Source organism: Haliotis cracherodii, unplaced genomic scaffold (assembly GCF_022045235.1).
Source record: "Haliotis cracherodii isolate W230 unplaced genomic scaffold, xgHalCrac1.p SCAF_11, whole genome shotgun sequence".
NCBI lineage: Eukaryota > Metazoa > Mollusca > Gastropoda > Lepetellida > Haliotidae > Haliotis > Haliotis cracherodii.
The window spans coordinates 17741380-17762469 of record NW_027266266.1 but is presented as its reverse complement, the minus strand read 5'-3'; the positions used below and the strand labels follow the sequence as shown (position 1 = coordinate 17762469).

Here is a 21090-nt window from a genome sequence, read left to right as displayed (position 1 = left end):
ATGAAGGTTTTTCACATTAGAGTATCTTCAAGAAACACAGCCCCCTCCAGGCAATTGGCTTTTGGGGAAAACCTGCGGTCAAATTGATATCTTCCATTTTCTTCTGGAACAAATTATTAGTTCAAAAACATCTCAAGGCCCCTCCCAGAATATAAAGACGGTGGGTGCCTTAGTGTCAGCAGAGGTATTTCGTACAGAAGCTTGCATTGTTTTGTGTAAGTTGGAAAAACGGATAATAACAATGGAACTCTGAAGATGTATTTATTGATAAAATCTTACAGTACATATCACCGACTTTACAACCTAAACTTAATTTTATTTCCAACCTATAATCTGCAAATCACTCTATCAGGGACACGATGCTGTACAGTTATATCAACTCTTTTGCCGACTTCAAATAATCGAAATGAGTTTAATAATCTACTGCTATATGATGGACATATATGGAGGTTCAAATATGCGTGTGTTGGAAAATGTAGGAGATGGACTGATTGTGTTTTCAATGTAGAGTGAGGTTACATGTAGATTTAACCGCACTAAATTGAATTTGTAACCGAACGCTCATCGTTCCGAAATATGCCCACCGTCAATGACTTAAAACAGTACTATTCTATTAATATTAGCTTCCGCGGTGATGCGGCCGTCAAATCGGCCGTTTCAATCAGTGGGGCTTTATTGTGATATGACAACCTCTGAATCGAGTAATTTCCAAATTCATAATAGAATAAGAGATAAACGTACATGCTCCTCACAGCGATGTAAGGTGTCACGCGCTTGGAAGGAACTTGATAAACGTACTGTGTTTTAATCCACGCAGCGCATAAATATTATCGCTCATTGTGACGCAAATGATGTGACGTCACAGTCGGATATAGAAAGGTGCCTAATTTAAGCTAACTTTTGTCCCCAAAACTGGAAATACACTCACTCAGTCGGGTTCCATTGTGTTTTCCTTCCACTATCTATTGCCACTCGTGCTTTGAATGACGGAACCTCTGCACTTTGTAACGAAGATTCATACAATATAATGTACAATAAAATGTCTACCAACAATGACTGAGAAAAAAGTACTTCTATAAATGCCAGTTTCCATGGTGATGTGGACGCCAAATCAGCTGTTTAAATCAGCTGTTGGTTATTGTAATTCGAAACAACTGAGTTGAGTATTTTCGATATTTAAAGTAGAATATCCATCATAGAATTCAGGGAATCAAACACATAAGTGAATTAGTAGCACCCTTCATGGGTAGTCACTGGAGAGCGTATGCAACAGTGGCCGCCAAATGAGCTTTTTAATCAGAGATGTTTTTTTGTGATTCTAAACGATTCAGTTGACTCTTTCCAAAATTCATGGTAGAATATCCATCATGGAATTCAGGGAATCAAACACATAAGTAATACAGTAGCACCCTTCATGAATAATGACTGGAGAGTGCATACAGCATTGTTGTATGTCACATCCACTGCACCTACAATAGGGGAACCCCAGCTACTGAAGTAGATGATGTCTCTATACAGTCTCAGGTTCCAGGGGACGGCGCTCAGTGTGGTCACCTCTGTACTCACATTAGTGGACACTGTCATCTTCATAAGTTTTTTCTCAATGTTATAATACAACACACCAGCTGTCTGATCTAGGGTTACAGTAAACAGGCTACCTCCTGTGACTAATGTTGCCAGACCTTGACCATCATAGGTCACTGTGAACAGTTTCCCCTCATTACACCCATATATCCTCTTTCTCCTTGTGTCAAGAGTAATTTGAAAGGGATAGCTTCCGTACTTGGACAAGTCAATGATGGCAGTAAAGTCTTTCCCTTGTGTAGACATGCGGTTGATTGAGTATCGTGGTTGATACGTGGCTATGAATACAATGTCTCGATCTTCATCCACGGCCATGCCATATGTCTCTACACCTTCTCTTAGCACCGTCACGTGACTTGTGTCTAGTGTAGATGACACTATTTTATCAGGGTTGGCTAGTCCTATCAGAAGTTTCTTTGTCTTAACTATGTATGCAACAGATGTCACATACTTCATGGTGTGATACTGATAGACACTAAGTGAGTTACTGTGAATGTTGATTTGACGGAACTGGTGCTGGGTGCCTGACCAGCCTGGAGCAATCAGGATCCTACTTTTCTCCTCCTCTGGGCTGGGTGTCGTCACTGACGTGGTTGACACTGGTGATTTGGGGGTTGAGGTGACATTTACAGGGGCGGTGGATGAAGCAGGCATAGCAAGCGCTGTTTTCAGTTGTGATATTTGGGACTGGCATGTCTCGTTCAATACGATGAATCGTTCAATATTTTTCTGTAGATCAGCAGCACAAATATCACACTTCCGTAGTTCTATTTCCAGTCTGTGTTTATCTCTGACACAGGTATCACTTGAGTTGTCCCGATTCCACACATCTGCTTTCTTCAGCACAGATTCATGAAATTCACCCGTCTCGTCCTGAAAGTCTTTGAGGGATCTAGAGACATGACGCAATTGCCTCTTCATCTGATGGTAGCCCTGTTTCAGATGCCACACTTCAGAGACGACCTGACTTTTCACCATGTCCTGAAGAGACTCTCCTTGTAGAATCTCGGCCATGGCTTCTCTCACCTGATCCCGTATGTTTTCCTTCAATTCAGCTCTCAATGATGTCTTAGCGACATCTATGATATTAAGTATCCTTTTCTCCATACGGATCATATCATCCTTGTTATCAAGCAGTTCCTCCTGAAACTGATCTAGTCTCTGTATGACAGACACAATACTGTCCTGGCAGTTACAAAGACAGATCAGGTAGGTACATGACAGCAACCAGGAAAGACATTTAAACTCGGCCATTCTCAGAATGTACAATATCCCCTGAGATGTCCTTGTCCGTTAGCGTGATGTGAGCGTGTACCTCTGGGTATAACACGACGCTTTCTACTACGGAGTGGCTGGCGTGAGTACAAGTACAAGTATACACATTGGGTTATCATTACGCAGTCAGTGTCACCGTGTCAAGGGTGCAAAGAACACTAGGTTATCTCAACTTACCTGATGTGGCACACAGTCCTGTCATTGGTGATCTAAGTATGTAGCAGCATATACTTAAAGACAGCACTTTACATGTACTTTATTCACATATATTAGATGTAAACAGCGGTTACCCTTATTAAAATAACGCATGGTTTAGTTCAGCACAGCAATCCACAATATCAACGTCTCCTCGCCCATTGTAAGGCAAAAGATGACTGCACATTCTCTCTCTTGCCCTTAAAATTTAAAATCTGCATTTTAATCACGTTTTCTAATCAGAATATATTTCCAAATATGATTTGATTTATTAGTTCTCAATTCTCCATTGCTTTCGTTTTCTCACTTATCACTTTGTACGACTGACGAATAATTTTTGGCCTAAGGGAGTACTTTTATCTATGATCTCACCTTCAACTAAATGCCCCAAGTATCACATGCTTGTCGAAGGAGCTAACTGATAATAAACAGGCGCTCGTACCTGTGACCTACACCAAGGGGCAAGTTTACTCTCAAAGTTATATTCGTATCAAGTGATTGTTCACGTGCTAATCTCAAGAAGAAATATATCCTGTTTGTACATACGACGTAAAGACAGACAGATAGACAAACAGACAAACTCACAGGCATGTTTATTCGTTGTAGGGCACAAGAACCAAAAGTACAAGTACAATGCAATAACTTTAGCTTCCAGTACTGAACAGTAAACATACATTTATGAATTTTATTTACATAAAAGTTTTTACAAGGGACATAACTCAATACAGCTGCAGTGTTACACCTTGAATACATGGTTTTAGTAAATAGCAACAGCTGTGATTGTACTTTGCTGCTATGACTGTAAAATACTTACAAGGTCTTATTTACATTATAGGGGCCACGGGTGGCCCAGTCGCCTAAGGCGCCGCGATTCGCTGTGCAGAGTTGCGTCCTTAAGGCACGCCAGAAACCTATAATTGTGGGTTCGATTCCCGGTTCGCCCCGATTATGTTTCTAGGTTTGTCAGCACCATATCCGTGCTCGTGGGTTTCATCGAAGTGGTAAACGTCTGAGACCTGTATCACTTCGGGCTTTCCTCCCACATTAAGCTGACACGCCGTGATATAACTGGAATACTGTTAAAAGCGGCGTTAAACACAACTCACTCACTCACTCACTCACTTATTTACATTATAAGGACGAGCAGTATTTGGTAAATACTTATTTCGTAACAACAGGTATTTGTTTTACAATTAAATATAATATGATACGCATCTTACATTTAACCACAATCACAATCTGTACACAAACTCCTGTACAACGGATCCTTTTCTCAGAAAGTTTATTTTTAAATTGTGCAAAGATATTTTAAATTTACAGAGTGACCGTATTTGGGATTTTTATTTACATTTCTCTAATGGAGTGTTTCATCATATTAAAGGTCACACACTTGGTGAACAATTTCGGAGAAACTTGTCGGGAGTAGATTGTGTTATTAGGAAATGCTCAGACACACTCAATCATACCAACAACACAGGTTAACACACTGATTGCGACACTCCCCCGCCTTTCTCTCTCTCTTTCTCTCTCTCTCTCTCTCTCTCTCTCTCTCTCTCTCTCTCTCTCTCTCTCGATCTCGACCGTCAGTCCACGCGGTGTTGGCAAAACGCTGCCATGTTTAGTGTAGCTGATTTCACCATTGTTCGTTTTGAGTAAGTGAGTTTTAACGCCGCTTTCAACAGTATTCCAGTTATATCGTGGCGTGTCAGCTTAATGTGTGAGCAAAGCCCGAAGTGATGTAGGTCCCAGACGTTTACCACTTCGGTGAAACCCACGTGGAGATCCGGGTTAGAATAGGTCTGCAGCAACCCATGCTTGTCGTAAGAAGCGACTAACGTGATCGGGTGGTCAGGCTAGCTGACTTGGTTGATGCATCTCATGGTATTGATGCTCATGATATCACTTAATCTGGTCCAGACTCGATTATTTACAGACCGCCGTCATATAGCTGGAATATTGCTTAGTGCGGCGTTAAACAACAAACAAATATATCCTACACTCTAATTCCTCGCCGCCATGCATATAGTTCCCACATACAACCACGAGCAAGCCCAACCTATACGTCCTGACACACCAGAACACCACTGCCCACAAAGATTCACCTCTCCAATCCATATTTTCCTGACTAACGCTTCCAAACACTAAGGGCAGTATTTCGCCCATCTGCTTATAAATGTGTAATATTGATATAAGCGCAAGAGAATAACACATTAGCCATCTACTTTCATGCACTACTCTCTCTCTCTCTCTCTCTCTGAGTTTTAACGCCGCTTTCAACAGTATTCCATTTATATCGTTTACCACTTCGGTGAAACCCACGAGCACGGGTATGGTGCTGACAAACCTAGAAAACATAATTGGGACGAACCGGGATTCAAACACACAATCATAGGTTTCTGGCATGCCCAAGGGACGCATCTCTGCACAGCGAATCGCGGCGCCTTAGACGACTGGGCCACCCGTGCCCCCTCGTTTGTTTTGACAAGACTATCAGTATAAAATACGCACTTCGTACTGAGACAGGCAGACAATTTATTCAGTAACAGGTCACCTGCCCATAACACATTAATACATCCTAAATCACACATGACGGAGTTAAGAATATAACAGTATATATATGTAGGCTTTGTCCAAGAACACATCCATATTATGAACAACAAGATTATCACCTGTTTGCATTAGCTAGGTGAATTTCATCAGAGGAGATTCAGTGTAATATGGCGAGAGGTACTTTTTTCCTATAGTGGCATAGTATTCACATATAAACATAACTTGGTATTCACATTAAATATATTTATATACTTTTTGGAGCCACGGAAATAGCAAAATCGTTCATAATAAGGAATTTAACTCTGTCTTACAAGCTCCACACTTATAGAAGGTAATGTGGAATGCCGCTTGTTAAACAACGATTTAGACCGCCTCTTATATGACGGTCGAGTTTCACTACCTACTGAAGAGTACATATAGTAAAGGAAGGGAATGTTAGGATTTTTTCACTTTGCTCAAAAACCCTTTTCAACATAATTATTTGGATGCCTATATGTAGCTATATTTTGCATCACTATTTTCTTGTATAATTCGCTCGTACACGCGCTGGCATGATTGACATATAGCTTGACTACTGCTGATTGCGGCGTCAAACAACAAACACAAACCAGTGATTGACAGCACAAGTAGCGAAACACACTTTTTGGGTGCGATGACACATAAGCACCGATACACACTGTTGGGTGCGATGTCACACAAGCACCGATACACACTGTTGGATGCGATGTCAAACAAGCACCAATACACATTGTTTAGTGCGATGACACACAAGCACCGATACACACTGTTGAGTGCGATGACACACAAGCACAAATACACACTGTTGGATGCAATGACACACGAGCACAAATACACACTGTTGGATGCAATGACAAACAAGTAACTATACACACTGTTGGATGCGATGTCACACAATCACCGATACACACTGTTGAGTGCAATGACACACAAGCACCGATACACACTCTTGAATGCGGTGACACACAAGCACCGATGCACACTGTTGAGTGCGATGACACACAAGCACTGATACACACTCTTGAATGCGGTGACACACAAGCACCGATGCACACTGTCGAGTAGTGATGAAACACAAGCACTGATACACACTGTTGAGTGCGATGACACACAAGCACCGATACACACTGTTGAGTGCGATGACACACAAGCACCGATACACACTGTTGAGTGTGAAGACACACAAGCACCGATACACACTTTTGGAGAGTGATGACACACAAGCACCGATACACACTGTTGAGTGCGAAGACACACAAGCACCGATACACACTTTTGGTGAGTGATGACACACACGCACTGATGCACACTTTCGGGGAGTGATTACACACACGCACCGATACACACTGTTGAGTGCAATGACACACAATCACCGATACACACTGTTGAGTGCAATGACACACAAGCACCGATACACACTGTTGAGTGCAATGACACACAAGCACCGATACACACTGTTGAGTGCAATGACACACAAGCACCAATACACACTGTTGAGTGCGATGACACACAAGCACCGATACACACTGTTGAGTGCGAAGACACACAAGCACCGATACACACTTTTGGGGAGTGATGACACACAAGCACTGATACACACTGTTGAGTGCGAAGACACACAAGCACCGATACACACTTTTGGTGAGTGATGACACACACGCACTGATGCACACTTTTGGTGAGTGATGACACACATGCACTGATACTCCGACTCGGGGTGCGATGTTTTAAATGTTTTTTTTCCCAGAGAATCAATGTATTGTTCTTTCAATACTAAAGCTTCATTAGTCTTGTTTATGTCCTTAGGCGAACGTTCATTTAATGATCTGTGAGGTCTATGATTATAATCATTCACCAAGTCTTGTAACATATCCTCATAAAAATAGCTCTGTTTGTAAGTAAAATACCTGTACATAGTTGTTTCCAATGATCTGATCACTCGTTCAGCAAAGGAAGCTTTAGTTTCATTCTGTGTCGCATAATAGGTTATTTCGTTACTTTCTAGAAAGGCTTCCACATGATTATTATTATATTCTACCTCTTTATCCGATCTTATAGTCTTAGGCAGTGTTGCCTGAGAGAACATCTTCTCCAAGGCCTGAATGATTCAGGTCTTTTTATTTCTCAACGGTTCGACCCACATATACCTTGTTAACACGTTGATAGCTGTGAGTAGGTATCTGATTCCTTCATTTTCTGAAGCTATATTGGAGACATCAGCCAAATCAATGTCCCATCGATTAAGTAAGCCTGAAGACACGACCCATTTTCGTTTGAATCTGTAATGTAAAGGTCATTGCAGTGAATAGGCATCCACTTCTTAACGTGATGTAACTGATATCAAATTTCGCATCCCTTTTCACAACGTGATACAGCTGGTTGGGACCAGAGGAGGCTGGGTGTTTTGAATTAAAATAAATATCATACAAATAAACTTTCAAACCATCAGCCGGCATGGTTGCATGTGAAATGAGACTTAAACGATGTGACGATGTGAGCAGAGCTTTTGTATTTACCTACTGCCGAGCCATTCATAACTATTGAGCGGGACTCGGTTACATTCATTCACAAAACCCTACCTGTGTATGTGTATGACCTCGTGGAAATACTGGAATGTTTCCTTTATTCAAAATGAGGAGCTCATGGAATGATAAGTAGGCCGCTGCGTTATTCAGAAGCATTTGTTTACACAGTTGACAGACGACTGGCTGTGTGACCCTATTTCACGCTCTCAACCAGTTTATATGTGTTACCGTTGCTGGTCCATCACCGCTTATATCTATTTTCAGTGTGACATCATTCCTATTCATAATTGCAGATTGCATTTGATGTTGAACTGGCGTTTCCCTTTCGTCAAATAGCTTTAACAATAGATGTGACATGTACCAGATAGCTGGGGTCTATCAAGATCTATAAGTAAGTAAGTAAGTAAGTAAGTAAGTAAGTAAGTAAGTAAGTAAGTAAGTAAGTAAAGTTAAGTAAAGTTAAGTAAAGTTAAGTAAAGTTAAGTAAAGTTAGTCTCAAATATGTTGGAAGTAAAGTTAAGTAAAGTTAAGTAAAGTTAAGTAAAGTAAGTCTCAAATATGTTGGAAGTAAAGTAAGTCTCAAATATGTTGGAAGTAAAGTAAGTCTCAAATATGTTGGAAGTAAAGTAAGTCTCAAATATGTTGGAAGTAAAGTAAGTCTCAAATATGTTGGAAGTAAAGTAAGTCTCAAATATGTTGGAAGTAAAGTAAGTAAGTCTCAAATATGTTGGAAGTAAAGTAAGTAAGTCTCAAATATGTTGGAAGTAAAGTAAGTAAGTCTCAAATATGTTGGAAGTAAAGTAAGTAAGTCTCAAATATGTTGGAAGTAAAGTAAGTAAGTCTCAAATATGTTGGAAGTAAAGTAAGTAAGTCTCAAATATGTTGGAAGTAAAGTAAGTAAGTCTCAAATATGTTGGAAGTAAAGTAAGTAAGTCTCAAATATGTTGGAAGTAAAGTAAGTAAGTCTCAAATATGTTGGAAGTAAGTAATGGCCTCTCATAACACGAGTTTGTTCAACAGCCTGGATGGATGCAGGTTACCGTAATTCCTCGATTAAACACAGTCCTTGACAAAACGTTGGGGTACGGAGTATCTTGTAACAATAAACGCCAGGTTTCGATTTAACGCCACCGGGTAGTTTTTATGCATGGAATTATCAACGCATAGTATGTCAACTATAGAAGCATTTTAGAAAACGTTTAAACTACGAAGATGGGTCTGAGGAAATAATTAGATGAAATTATAAACGCAGGGCCTCGATTAAACGCCGGGGTTAAAGAATGTCTGAACTAAGTAAACGTAATGGCGTTTAATGGAGGAAATGCACCACTACCATAAAACTTCCAATATGTACTTGTGCTGCAGATACATGTTTAGGGCCATTGGGTATTCACTCACATTATCATTCATATTGGGTATTGACAGTTCTCTTTGGGTATTCAACATATTGTACTTCTTTGAACCAATGAGTACGGGTAGACCTTTTTAAACAATAATTCTGCTTTGGATGCTGTTTCAGGTTACTTTTGTATGCATGATGCCTTTATTCGATCTGCAGAAACGATCTGTAAAGAAATACGGAAATACAAACTTAAAATGCTGCATTGGCTAATTTAGGCACAATATTCGTCCACTATTGGGTTTTTCATGAACATGTACTGTACTTATTCAATCGTTAACAACTTACTCAGTCATTCACTCACCTCACTCCGTCATTCACTCAACTTAGTCATTCACTCACCTTACTCCGTCATTCACTCACCTTACTCCGTCATTCACTCACCTCATTCAGTCATTCACTCACCTCACTCAGTCATTCACTCACCTTACTCCGTCATTCACTCACCTTACTCAGTCATTCGTTCAACTTAGTCAGTCATTCACTCACCTCACTCAGTCATTCACACAACTTATGCCGTCATTCACTCACCTTACTCAGTCATTCACTCAACTTAGTCATTCACTCACCTTACTCCGTCATTCACTCACCTTACTCCGTCATTCACTCACCTTACTCCGTCATTCACTCACCTTACTCCGTCATTCACTCAACTTAGTCAGTCATTCACTCAACTTAGTCAGTCATTCACTCAACTTAGTCAGTCATTCACGCTCAACTTAGTCAGTCATTCACTCAACTTAGTCAGTCATTCACTCAACTTACTCCGTCATTCACTCAACTTAGTCAGTCATTCACTCAACTTAGTCAGTCATTCACTCAACTTAGTCAGTCATTCACTCAACTATGTGAGTGAATGTTGTTTTACCCTGTAGTCAGTATTATTCCAGCTGTACAACGCCCGTAAATATGATCAGCGCTATATGTCAGCCAGTGATTGATCCCATGGGGATTCCGGGGTTAGAATAGGTCCCCAACAACCTATGCTGGTTGTAGGAGGTGACTTAATGGACCAGAGGTCAGACTCAGTGACTTGGTTGATGGCGTGACAACGTACCCCGACCATGAGGGGTTCGCTGCTCACAATATCAATCACAAGATTGTCTGGTCCAGACTTGATTCGCTGTCATGTAACTGGACTACTGCTGAGTGTGTCGTCAAACGACAAACACACATCAGTGATTGACAGCACAAACACTGATACACACTCTTGGTACAAGATGGCACACAAGCACCGGGTGCGATGATACACGCTTTTGGGATGCGATGACACACAAGCATTGATACACACTGTTGGGATGCAAAGACACACAAGCATTGATACACACTGTTTGGGTGCAATGACACACAAGCATTGATACACACTGTTGGGATGCGATGACACACAAGCATCGATACACACTGTTGGGATGCGATGACACACAAGCATCGATACACACTGTTGGGATGCGATGACACACAAGCATCGATACACACTGTTGGGATGCGATGACACACAAGCATCGATACACACTGTTGGGGTGTGATGACATCTATCAACAGATTAGGAGGTACCAAACCCAAGGCACCGAGAACAATGGGGAGTCGGACAACTTGTCACTTGGGATGGAAGCTAGCATTTCGAACGCGAGGTCCGCATATTTACCATGCTTTTCCTGAATCTTGTCAATCACATTAGTATCAAAAGGGACGGAAAATTCAATCATAAGAATGATTCAATTGGATCTATCGAAAAGGAAAAGATCAGGTTTGTTGGCCTGGATATGTCTGAGGCAGTACACGCGCTATTCCAAAGATAGTTGCATTTATCATTTCTTCTACATATTCTGGGTCGTACCATGAATGGACCTTTGTGTCAAAACCACAAGCGAAGACGGTAATAAAATGATCGAGCTACACCGTCATGGCATGAAGATACTGTGTTTGTGGCAAGGCTGGGCATCCACTGACAATGACTGTGTTGGACAGTCTCATTAAATTCATTGCATATTCTTCATTTCGTATTTACATTTTGATACAAAATCCCACATTGAAGGTTTAAAGTGGGAAGTGACTGGCCCTGAGCAGCAAACGGAAAGCCTTCTCTTTCACCAGCCGACTTCACCCAAGCTTAGGACTCAGCACAGAACAAGGTCAAGGCCGATTTGATATGGCACTTTTCAACATCATAATCATTCGGATGCCTATAGAGAGAGAGCTTTATTTCAGTAAAGGTGCCACCGGCCCATTATACAATACATGATATCAGAATTAGACAATTACAGCGCCAATGAGAAAGTTATATAGTTATAAAGCAAGAAATATGAATTAAGCTAAAGCATTAATTATGAATGGGGTTTTAGATGTACAGAGTGTAACAAATTTATCAAAATAATAAGGTAGAACATTACGTCTCAAACTATCATAATATGGACATTGTAAACAAAAATGATTTTCAGATTCCACTTCAGGTCTTACACAAAATGGACATTGTCTCATAGCTCTAGGTATATTGTACTTTCTTCCATTTTCAATGAGTAAAGTATGACATCTCCATTTACTCAAATCAATACGATAGGCACTTACCGAAATACAATCTCGATAATTTTCAAATACATTATATTGCTTAATACAAGAATAAAAAGAAAGTTTTGAGTAAGTTCTTAAACTGCTAGACCACTGTTGGTTATCTATATCAATACATATTATTTTAAAGTTAGCAATAAAACAAATATGATTTACTCCTTGGCTATCCAAAACATTGCCAAAACCATATGAATAATTATGAAAAAGTTGTTTTACTTTTAGTGCCCAGCAATTTATTACTTTTTCTGCCAGATTGTTTTGATATGAATAAGCATTTCTAAGGATTATATTAGTCTTTTAAGATACAAGTCGGAGCCAATATTTGACAATTTGACGAACATGCTGATTGACTTTAAGTGAGTAGCATCCAAGCTCACCACGAGCAACTATATTGGCGACAAATATCCCATATTGTAAACTATTCTTACAGAATCTATCATGTACATTGATGACATCCTGAGACGGATGAAAGCCCCATAGCTCTGAGCAGTAGAGAAGAACAGGTAGTATTTTGACATCAAATATCTGTAAAAGTACATTATAAGGAAGTTTCATAAAATCCTTTGAGCCTGATTTTAAAGCGAGAAGATATTTCATCGCTTGTAGTGCTAGTGTCTTCTGTGTAAGGTACCAACTACAGGATGATAAAAGATGAACACCTAAATATTTATAAGTAGGAACAATCTCTATAATGTCAGTGCCAAACCAAAACTTTCCACGTCTTCGAAGACGACCACAAGGCCTAAAGACAATAACTTGACTTTTGCTTATATTAATAGGCAATTCCCATTTATGACAATAAATCTTCATTTTGTCGAGACGTCTTTGCAACCCCACGACTGTACTATCGAATAAAGATCATATCATCTGCAAACATTAGAATAAAAAGTTAAATCATTCCTAATTGGATATTACGTTGCCCGTCTGAATTAAGAAAATCAACAATATCATTTACAAAGAATAAAAACAGAAAGGGAGACAACTCACATCCTTGTCGTACACCTGACTGGCAATGGAAGAAATCTGTATAGCCACCATTAACAAATATACAAGATTTAACATTTTCATATTATTTTAATACATATTTTTAAGTATTCTAAATATTTTCCCGTTAACATTACCTCCAGAGTTTGTAAAATATATTTGTCCTACACACTGAAAAGAACGCTGATGAACGCACAATAGAATCTTCTTTGTGTGAAAATAAGTATTTTTAAATCAAAGCATTGATAACATACACATTATCAGATGTTCTAAATCCTTTTCTAAGCCCAGCCTGCCCAGGTCATTATGAATTTATCTTATGTGTTAGACAATAGTTTTCTGTTCAGTCAAAGTTTCAAGTCAAGTACTTCATGCAGATTCGCATAAAATGCCAACACATGTTAATCTGGTGTAAGCGCATTCCCGTGGGGTGATATGTAAACAAAATGTAAGCGCACCGAAAGGCTTAAAGTTGTGGCAGTTGTGTAATGCTAAGTCATCATTGCGCGGGTGTGTGAGCGCGCTTCAGAATTTCGACAGCGAAGCTCTCCACGAGGACAGTGGTCTGTGTCAGCAGAAAAGTTTGTATAGTCAGTATAGTCATGCCGTGTTTGTTGTTTTGCTTGTCATTCGTGTAATCTGTGATTGGGGTTAGGCTCCATGAATTTGCATACCCGGTTCATACATGTAACCGGTTCATACCTGGTTCATACCTTGTCCCAATGTCTTATGATACAGATACAATGGTGCTGACTCACTCCGCCACTCATGGCATATCCTGGTGTTTATGTTTCTATGATATTTTTTATTAGCTTTCACTTATCAAATAAAAGCGATCAGAAATAGTGTTTCAATAGTGTGATTAAGATTATGAATCAAGTCCAATGCACAATGGTGTTGCTAGAATACAAAAAATGATATACTTGTAGTTAAAGTCAAATAATTTTGCCTAAGTGGGATTTGAACCTGGGAACTAATTGTAAGGCCAGACCCACCATACGGAATACACTGACATCAAAAGAATCGCGCATGCGTTTGTGTGCGTGTGTGCGTGCGTGTGTGCATGTGTGTGTGAGTGTGTGTGTGTGTCTGTTCAAGTGTCTTTCTCTCTGTCTTTAGATGTGTCTGTCTCTGCCTGTGCAGTGATTGCTATAAATTGATGTAACTAATATTGCATTATTGCACCATTTGACAGTATTACTATTAATGATATCATGTAAATTGAATTAGAAAATAGATAAAAACAATAAATACATGTATAATGAAAAGAATAATTATGCTTTTAATCCAGTGACTTATATGGGTAATCCACACAATTGGGATACGATAACACACAATCGACCGAGTCACAGAGTCACTGAGTCACAGAGTCAAAGAGTCAAAGAGTAACAGAGTCACCGAGTCACGAGTCACAGAGTCACCGAGTCACAGAGTAACAGAGTCACCGAGTAACAGAGTCACCGAGTCACCGAGTCACCGAGTCACAGAGTAACAGAGTCACCGAGTAACAGAGTCACAGAGTCAACGAGTCACAGAGTAACAGAGTCACAGAGTCACAGAGACACCGAGGCACAGAGTCACAGAGCCACAGAGTCACAGAGTAACAGAGTCACCGAGTAACAGAGTCACAGAGTCAAAGAGTCACCGAGTAACAGAGTCACAGAGTCAACGAGTAACAGAGTCACCGAGTCACAGAGTAACAGAGTCACCGAGTAACAGAGTCACCGAGTCACCGAGTCACCGAGTCACAGAGTAACAGAGTCACCGAGTAACAGAGTCACAGAGTCAACGAGTAACAGAGTCACAGAGTAACAGAGTCACAGAGTCACAGAGACACCGAGGCACAGAGTCACAGAGTCACAGAGTCACAGAGTAACAGAGTAACAGAGTCACAGAGTAACAGAGTAACAGAGTAACAGAGTCACAGAGTCAACGAGTAACAGAGTCACAGAGACACCGAGGCACAGAGTCACAGAGTCACAGAGTCACAGAGTAACAGATTCACAGAGTCACAGAGTCACCGAGTCACCGAGTAACAGAGTCACAGAGTCACCCAGTCACCGAGTAAGAGAGTCACCGAGTCACCGAGTCACCAAGTCAGAGAGTCACTGAGTAACAGAGTCACCGAGTAACAGAGTAACAGAGTCACAGAGACACCGAGGTACAGAGTCACCGAGTCACAGAGTCACAGAGACACCGAGTCACAGAGTCACAGTGTCACAGAGTAACAGAGTAACAGAGTCACAGAGTCACCGAGTCACCGAGTCACCGAGTAACAGAGTCACCGAGTCACAGAGTCACCGAGTAACAGAGTCACCGAGTCAAAGAGTCACCGAGTAACAGAGTCACCGAGTCACCAAGTCAGAGAGTCACCGAGTAACAAAGTCACCGAGTCACCGAGTCACCGAGTAACAGAGTCACCGAGGCACAGATGTCACCGAGTCACAGAGTCACCAAGTCACTGAGTCACTTAGTCACAGAGTCACCGAATAACAGAGTCACAGAGTCACCGAGTAACAGAGTCAAAGTGTCACCGAGTAACAGAGTCACCGAGGCACAGATGTCACCGAGTCACCGAGTCACGAAGTCACTGAGTCACCGAGTCACCGAGTAACCGAGTCACAGAGTCACAGAGTCACCCAGTCACCCAGTATCATAATCCTAATCACTCTATTGAAACAATATTTCTGACAACTTCTATTTGATAATAAAAGCTGATAAAAATATCACATAAAGAAAGAAACATCTCAAGTCTAGACACACCACGAGTGGTGGAGTGAGTTTTATTTTATCCGTCATAAGACATTGTGACCAGATATGGACTCTACAAAGTCAGGGAGCCTCGCCCCATGTTCAGTTAACACAAATGACAAGCAAAACAACAAACAAAACCTGTTCTGAAACCGAATCCGATCAGGATTGTACACATACGAACAGGTACTGCATCCAGATTCGCATAATGTGCCAACTCATGTTAATATTGTGTGAGCGCATTCTCGCGGATTAAAGTGCAGGGTAGCTTGAACCTGTCACAACAACGCACATCAGAACGACAGAAGCTCGACAAAGAAGCTCTCCATTTAAAAAAGCGAGCACAGCGGTGTTTGTCAGCAAAAAAGCTTCAGCTTCGGTCACGTGATATGCAAATTGCCCTTGTGGCAGTGGTGTAATGCTAAGTCATCACTGCCCAAGAGTGTGAACGCGCTTCAGAAGTTCCACAACTGAGCTCTCGATTTATCAAGCGATGACAGCAGTGTGTGGTAGCAGAAAAGCTTGAGTGTCGGAGTCATTAAAGCCATGCCTGTTTTTCTTCTGTTCACGAATCTGCCAGCAAGTGCCATCCCAAAGGGTTTTTTTGTTGGAAACCTCAAATGTCATCGCCAAAGCCATTCGGGAACCAGAAAGTGTAAGTTCAAGTTAACAAGCAGAAGAATTTTTTTTTTCCAAACCGCATTATGTGTTGTGACTAGTAGTGGTAGTATGGTAGTATTGTATAAACAAAACCAATAGAATATTACAATGTATTATCAAACTGATGGAGGGAAACATATTTTTAGAAATTAATTTTGACATTAAAAAAGACATTTTGGCCATTAAAAATACCTCATATATTCACAACCGCCTCTATAAGGTAGAGCGTCTGCCCGGGGAGCGCAAGATCCGGGGTTCGATCACCGGCTGAATAATACCAAAAGACGATAAAAGATGGTACTTGTTGTTACCCTGTCTGGCGCTCGGCATTATGGGGCTAAAACAAGGACTGGTCAGTACACCGTGTCTGAGTGGGGTATACACGTTAAACTGCGGCTTGGTATCTCAGTGGGTTAGCACTATAAATCGGCATCGGTCAGGACTAGTACAAGCAGACACACACAAACGTGCATGCACGTCGCTATATAAGTGCAATAATCTTGGACGCGACGTTAAACCCCATTTTACCTCACCTCACCTCTGTCTGTGTGTATATGTCTGTAGATGTGTCTGTCTCTGCCTGTGCAGTGATTGCTAAAAACTGATGTGACCTTTATTGTATCATTTGACAGTATTAGTATTGATGATATCATTTAAAATTGAAGCAGAAAAGAGAAAAAAAATACATGTATCATGAAAATAATAATAATGCTTTCAATCCAGTGATTGACATCATGAGCATCAAATCCACACAATTCCACTTACCAAAAGCACCAACATGAAGCTTCTTTTGGATGATTGTGTGTGAATGCCGTTTAATGCCGTAAAGAAACAATTAAGTTTGGACCCGGCATTTAAAGATTGATATTATGATCATAATCTCACAGGGTATGATAACACAATCAACTACGTGACCGAGCCTGACCACACGATCCACGAAATCACCTCCTACGACCCAGCATAGGCTATTGGGGATCAAAATATATTGAGGACTGACTTGCACATTGTACCATCTATTGCGTTGAGGACCGACTGCGATTGTAGTTTTGGTAGTTCACACTGTAATCCCAATATGTTATACCGTAAGGAAGTAGTCCTGAAGACATATGAAGAAAGTAAAACTGTCCTTGAAGTATAAAGAGTAAAACCTGGATGTAACAAACTGTGTAAATAGTGCTGTCATAGAAACTGTATTATTGCAGTGAGGGACAAATTCACAGCTGTGGTTGCCCATAATGTAGACAGCGTGATTTGGGAAAGGGGGTGCCTAGTAATATTTAGGGCAAGCGTATTTGCATTGTGCAAGAATAGTGTTGAGTTTTACCGTCAGACTTGACTATGTGATATTTACATTTCGAGGTCAGTGGAAATGTAAATATGTTTTGAAAATTTTGAGACCATATTTTGTTTTGCTGAGAAGTGTGTTAACCCTTCAAAACTGGTTGTATTTTGTCTGATGTTTAATCCTAGAACTGAATAAGAAATTACGGCGACCTATTTTAAAACTGTTGACCCAGTTTAATGATGTTAATGTTACACAGATAGTGTAATTATCAAGTCACAACGTTGTGATGCAAGGTTTTGTGTATGATGTCACGATGACATCTCCGTTGCGAGGTGTAACACTATTAATAGTGACCTCTTATACCAAGGCTGTGTTCAATGACCTGGGCCCACTTGCACAAAGCGATCTGAGCGCTAAGATCATCGTAACTCCCATACTTTAGCATGGCTTACAATAGTCTTAGCGCTAAGATCGTTTTGTGCAAGTAGGCCCTGGTTGGATGTATGTTACTGTATTTCCTCGATTAATCGCCAGTGTACGAGGTATCTGAAAACAATAAATGCCGGATCCCCATTAAATGCTGGGCCTCGAGATTTAGAGAACCTTTAAGCTGCGGTGTCAAAGATAGGTCTGAGAAAACCATTAGTCGGAAATTGAAATTATAAACGCTGGGCCTCGACGTCTTATGGAGGAAATATGGTATTACCATATTTACTCACGTTATCATTCACACTGGGTACTGAAAATTCCCTATGGAACATATTAAACATATTTTACTTCTTTGGGGCCAGTCGGTTGGGTATTAAGGAACCAATGAGTACATATAGACCTCTTTCAACAATAATTATACTTCGGAATCAGTTTCAGGTGACTTTTGAGTGGGATCTGTTCATGTGTACATGATGCGTTTATTCCTTCAGTAGAAAAATTTTGTAAGACACACAGGAGTACCAACTGAAATGGCTACATTGGCCATTAGTCACTATTGGTGTTTTCATGCATATTTGTACACATTTGAAGAAGTCAAAACTGACTAGGTAATGGTGATATTGTGCGTATTTTGTGTAGCTGTGGTGTACCCTGGGGGATTCCTGGACACCACAAACCTTTCTTTACTGTGAAAGATGACCAGTAGCCATTAAAATCATTGATATGAAATTTAAGGTAAAAAAAACACACTGTCGCTCTCCATGTAAATGGTTCATCCCAAGTTTCAAATGAGTGTATTTTTGGCAGTTAAACTCAATCATTCACTAAACTCAATCATTCACCCAACTTAATCATTCATTTTATCAAAATGATTCCGAAAACTTACTCAATCATTCTCTCAGCTGAATCCTTCACTTAGCCTATTCATTCACTCAATCATTAAATCAACTTCCTCAACTACTCACTTGCGCGACTTACTAAATGATTCCCTCAATCATTCACTCTACATGTTTCATCGTTAACTCATCTTACTCAATCATTTACTCAGCTTACCCAATCATTTACTCAATCATTCAAATAGCTTTCACTCAACTTAATAATTCATCCACCCAAATATTTTGCTATATTTCAGTATGTGACGGTGAGGATTCATCCAGATCAGATGATGAGCCACGGGGGTACGACTGATCCATGTGCCAACTCCGAGCTGCTGAGTATCGGACACACGGGGAATGAGGAAAACATTCAGATGTCCAAAGAAAATTCAGAATTCCTGCAACAAAGCTTGGTATTGACCCTAAAAGGTTAGAAATTATACTTGGTTCTGTTTTGAATTGCTGAAGTATTTCAACAATCTGTCCATAAAATACAGTTGGTGTTGAGGCAGAATAAATCGCTGTACTTTATGCTTGATGTAAATCAAGGGAACACGAGGCCACTGCTTATGAGGTACCATGAAATATTCTATCATGAGAGGAAGTGAATGTGAAGCCTTGTCGTAGAGTCCATTGACTTTTCGGCAACCTCATTGTCCATCTTAGCCATGGTAATCTATAGGTATATAAACATTTTTGTTGCAGTAATGGGCGGTTGGGTAGCCTAATGGTTAAAGTGTTCGCTCGTCACGCCGAAAACCCGGGTTTGATTCCCCACATGGGTACAATGTGTGAAGCCAAATTTCTTGTGTCACCCACCGTGATATTGCTGGAATATTGCTAAAAGCTGCGTAAAACCATGCTCACTCACTGACTCACTGTGAGAGTGAATTATTCATTGCGTATTGATATTCATAAAGTTGTATTGATACAACATAGACATTTACTGAGATATCTACATCACAACACATGATTACATCCTGTGATCTCGGCCAGTATTTGAGTGATCAGTTGCCACACACAGAACCACAGTTGAGCAGAATTCTTATTTCTGGTTTTCTTTATTTTCACAAACTACATCAAATTCACCAACCTGAAGCCACTTGACGTTGGGTATGAGGGACCAAGTTTGCGGTCTTGTGGAAATAAATGAATTGTCTGGGCAAAATATTAACTAAAAAAACTTCCAATAAACTAATGATGATCCATAGTATCAGTGGTGAAGACGTATTACTTTGGCTTCATTTGGCACTGTAAAAAAATATATGGATGGGTACACTCAGACATTGTATTCATGCGTTATTTCTACATTTATTTTAGCGGTACAAAACGTTAGAGCAGCGAAATTATGAATACAACTGCAGGGAGTCTATATATCTTTGTATAGTCTTCTTGAGATGTCGGTGTGCACCCAGGGCAAATTTGGATTGTTAACCGATCACAAGTGACACTATCACTATCGACGATTCGATCCATGCACTGACTGACAGCAACAGTAATCAATATTCTACAGCAATCTTTAAATTTACTTCAGTGACTTTTTGACACATCCTTATAATCACTTTTGAATTATCTTGAAGATTATCAAGGATGACTGACACCTAATCGGGACTGATACATTGACAACCTCGACCCGTGGAGGTTCGGGGTAGAATACGTCTTCAACAACCCATGCTTGCCGTAAAAAGCGACTATGCTTGTCGTAAAAGGCGACTAACGGGATCGGGTGGTCAGGCTCGCTGACTTGGTTGATGCATGTCATCGGTCCCAATTGCGTGGATCGATGCTCATGATGTAAATCACTGGATTGTCTGGTCCAGACTCGATTATTTACAGACCGACGTTATATAGCTGGAATATTGCTGAGTATGGCGTTAAACAACAAACAAACAAACATTGACAACTTCGGAAATCTCACCGCGTCACGATGATCGTGTCGGCCATTTTGTCGTCTTTCAGTTGAACGAAATGTATTATGACAGTGACTGTGGTAGG

General features: G+C 40.4%; 1 protein-coding gene and 1 pseudogene across 1 annotated transcript; one reads left to right on the top strand and one right to left on the bottom strand.

Moving 5' to 3' along the window:
* Window positions 1-67: 67 nt before the first annotated feature.
* Window positions 68-2912, bottom strand: LOC139455492 (uncharacterized). The gene has a single exon (XM_071237042.1). It carries the CDS (start codon window positions 2836-2838, stop codon window positions 1375-1377), a length of 1464 nt encoding a protein of 487 aa, XP_071093143.1. The 5' UTR covers window positions 2839-2912; the 3' UTR covers window positions 68-1374.
* A 13203-nt stretch (window positions 2913-16115) lies between these two features.
* Window positions 16116-20277, top strand: LOC139455491 (macrophage migration inhibitory factor-like; annotated as a pseudogene).
* The last annotated feature ends 813 nt before the right edge of the window (window positions 20278-21090 follow it).

What these genes read in the sequence shown, in the direction of transcription:
- LOC139455492 (XM_071237042.1), bottom strand. Translation starts at nt 2,838, where the DNA reads ATGGCCGAGTTTAAATGTCTTTCCTGGTTGCTGTCATGTACCTACCTG.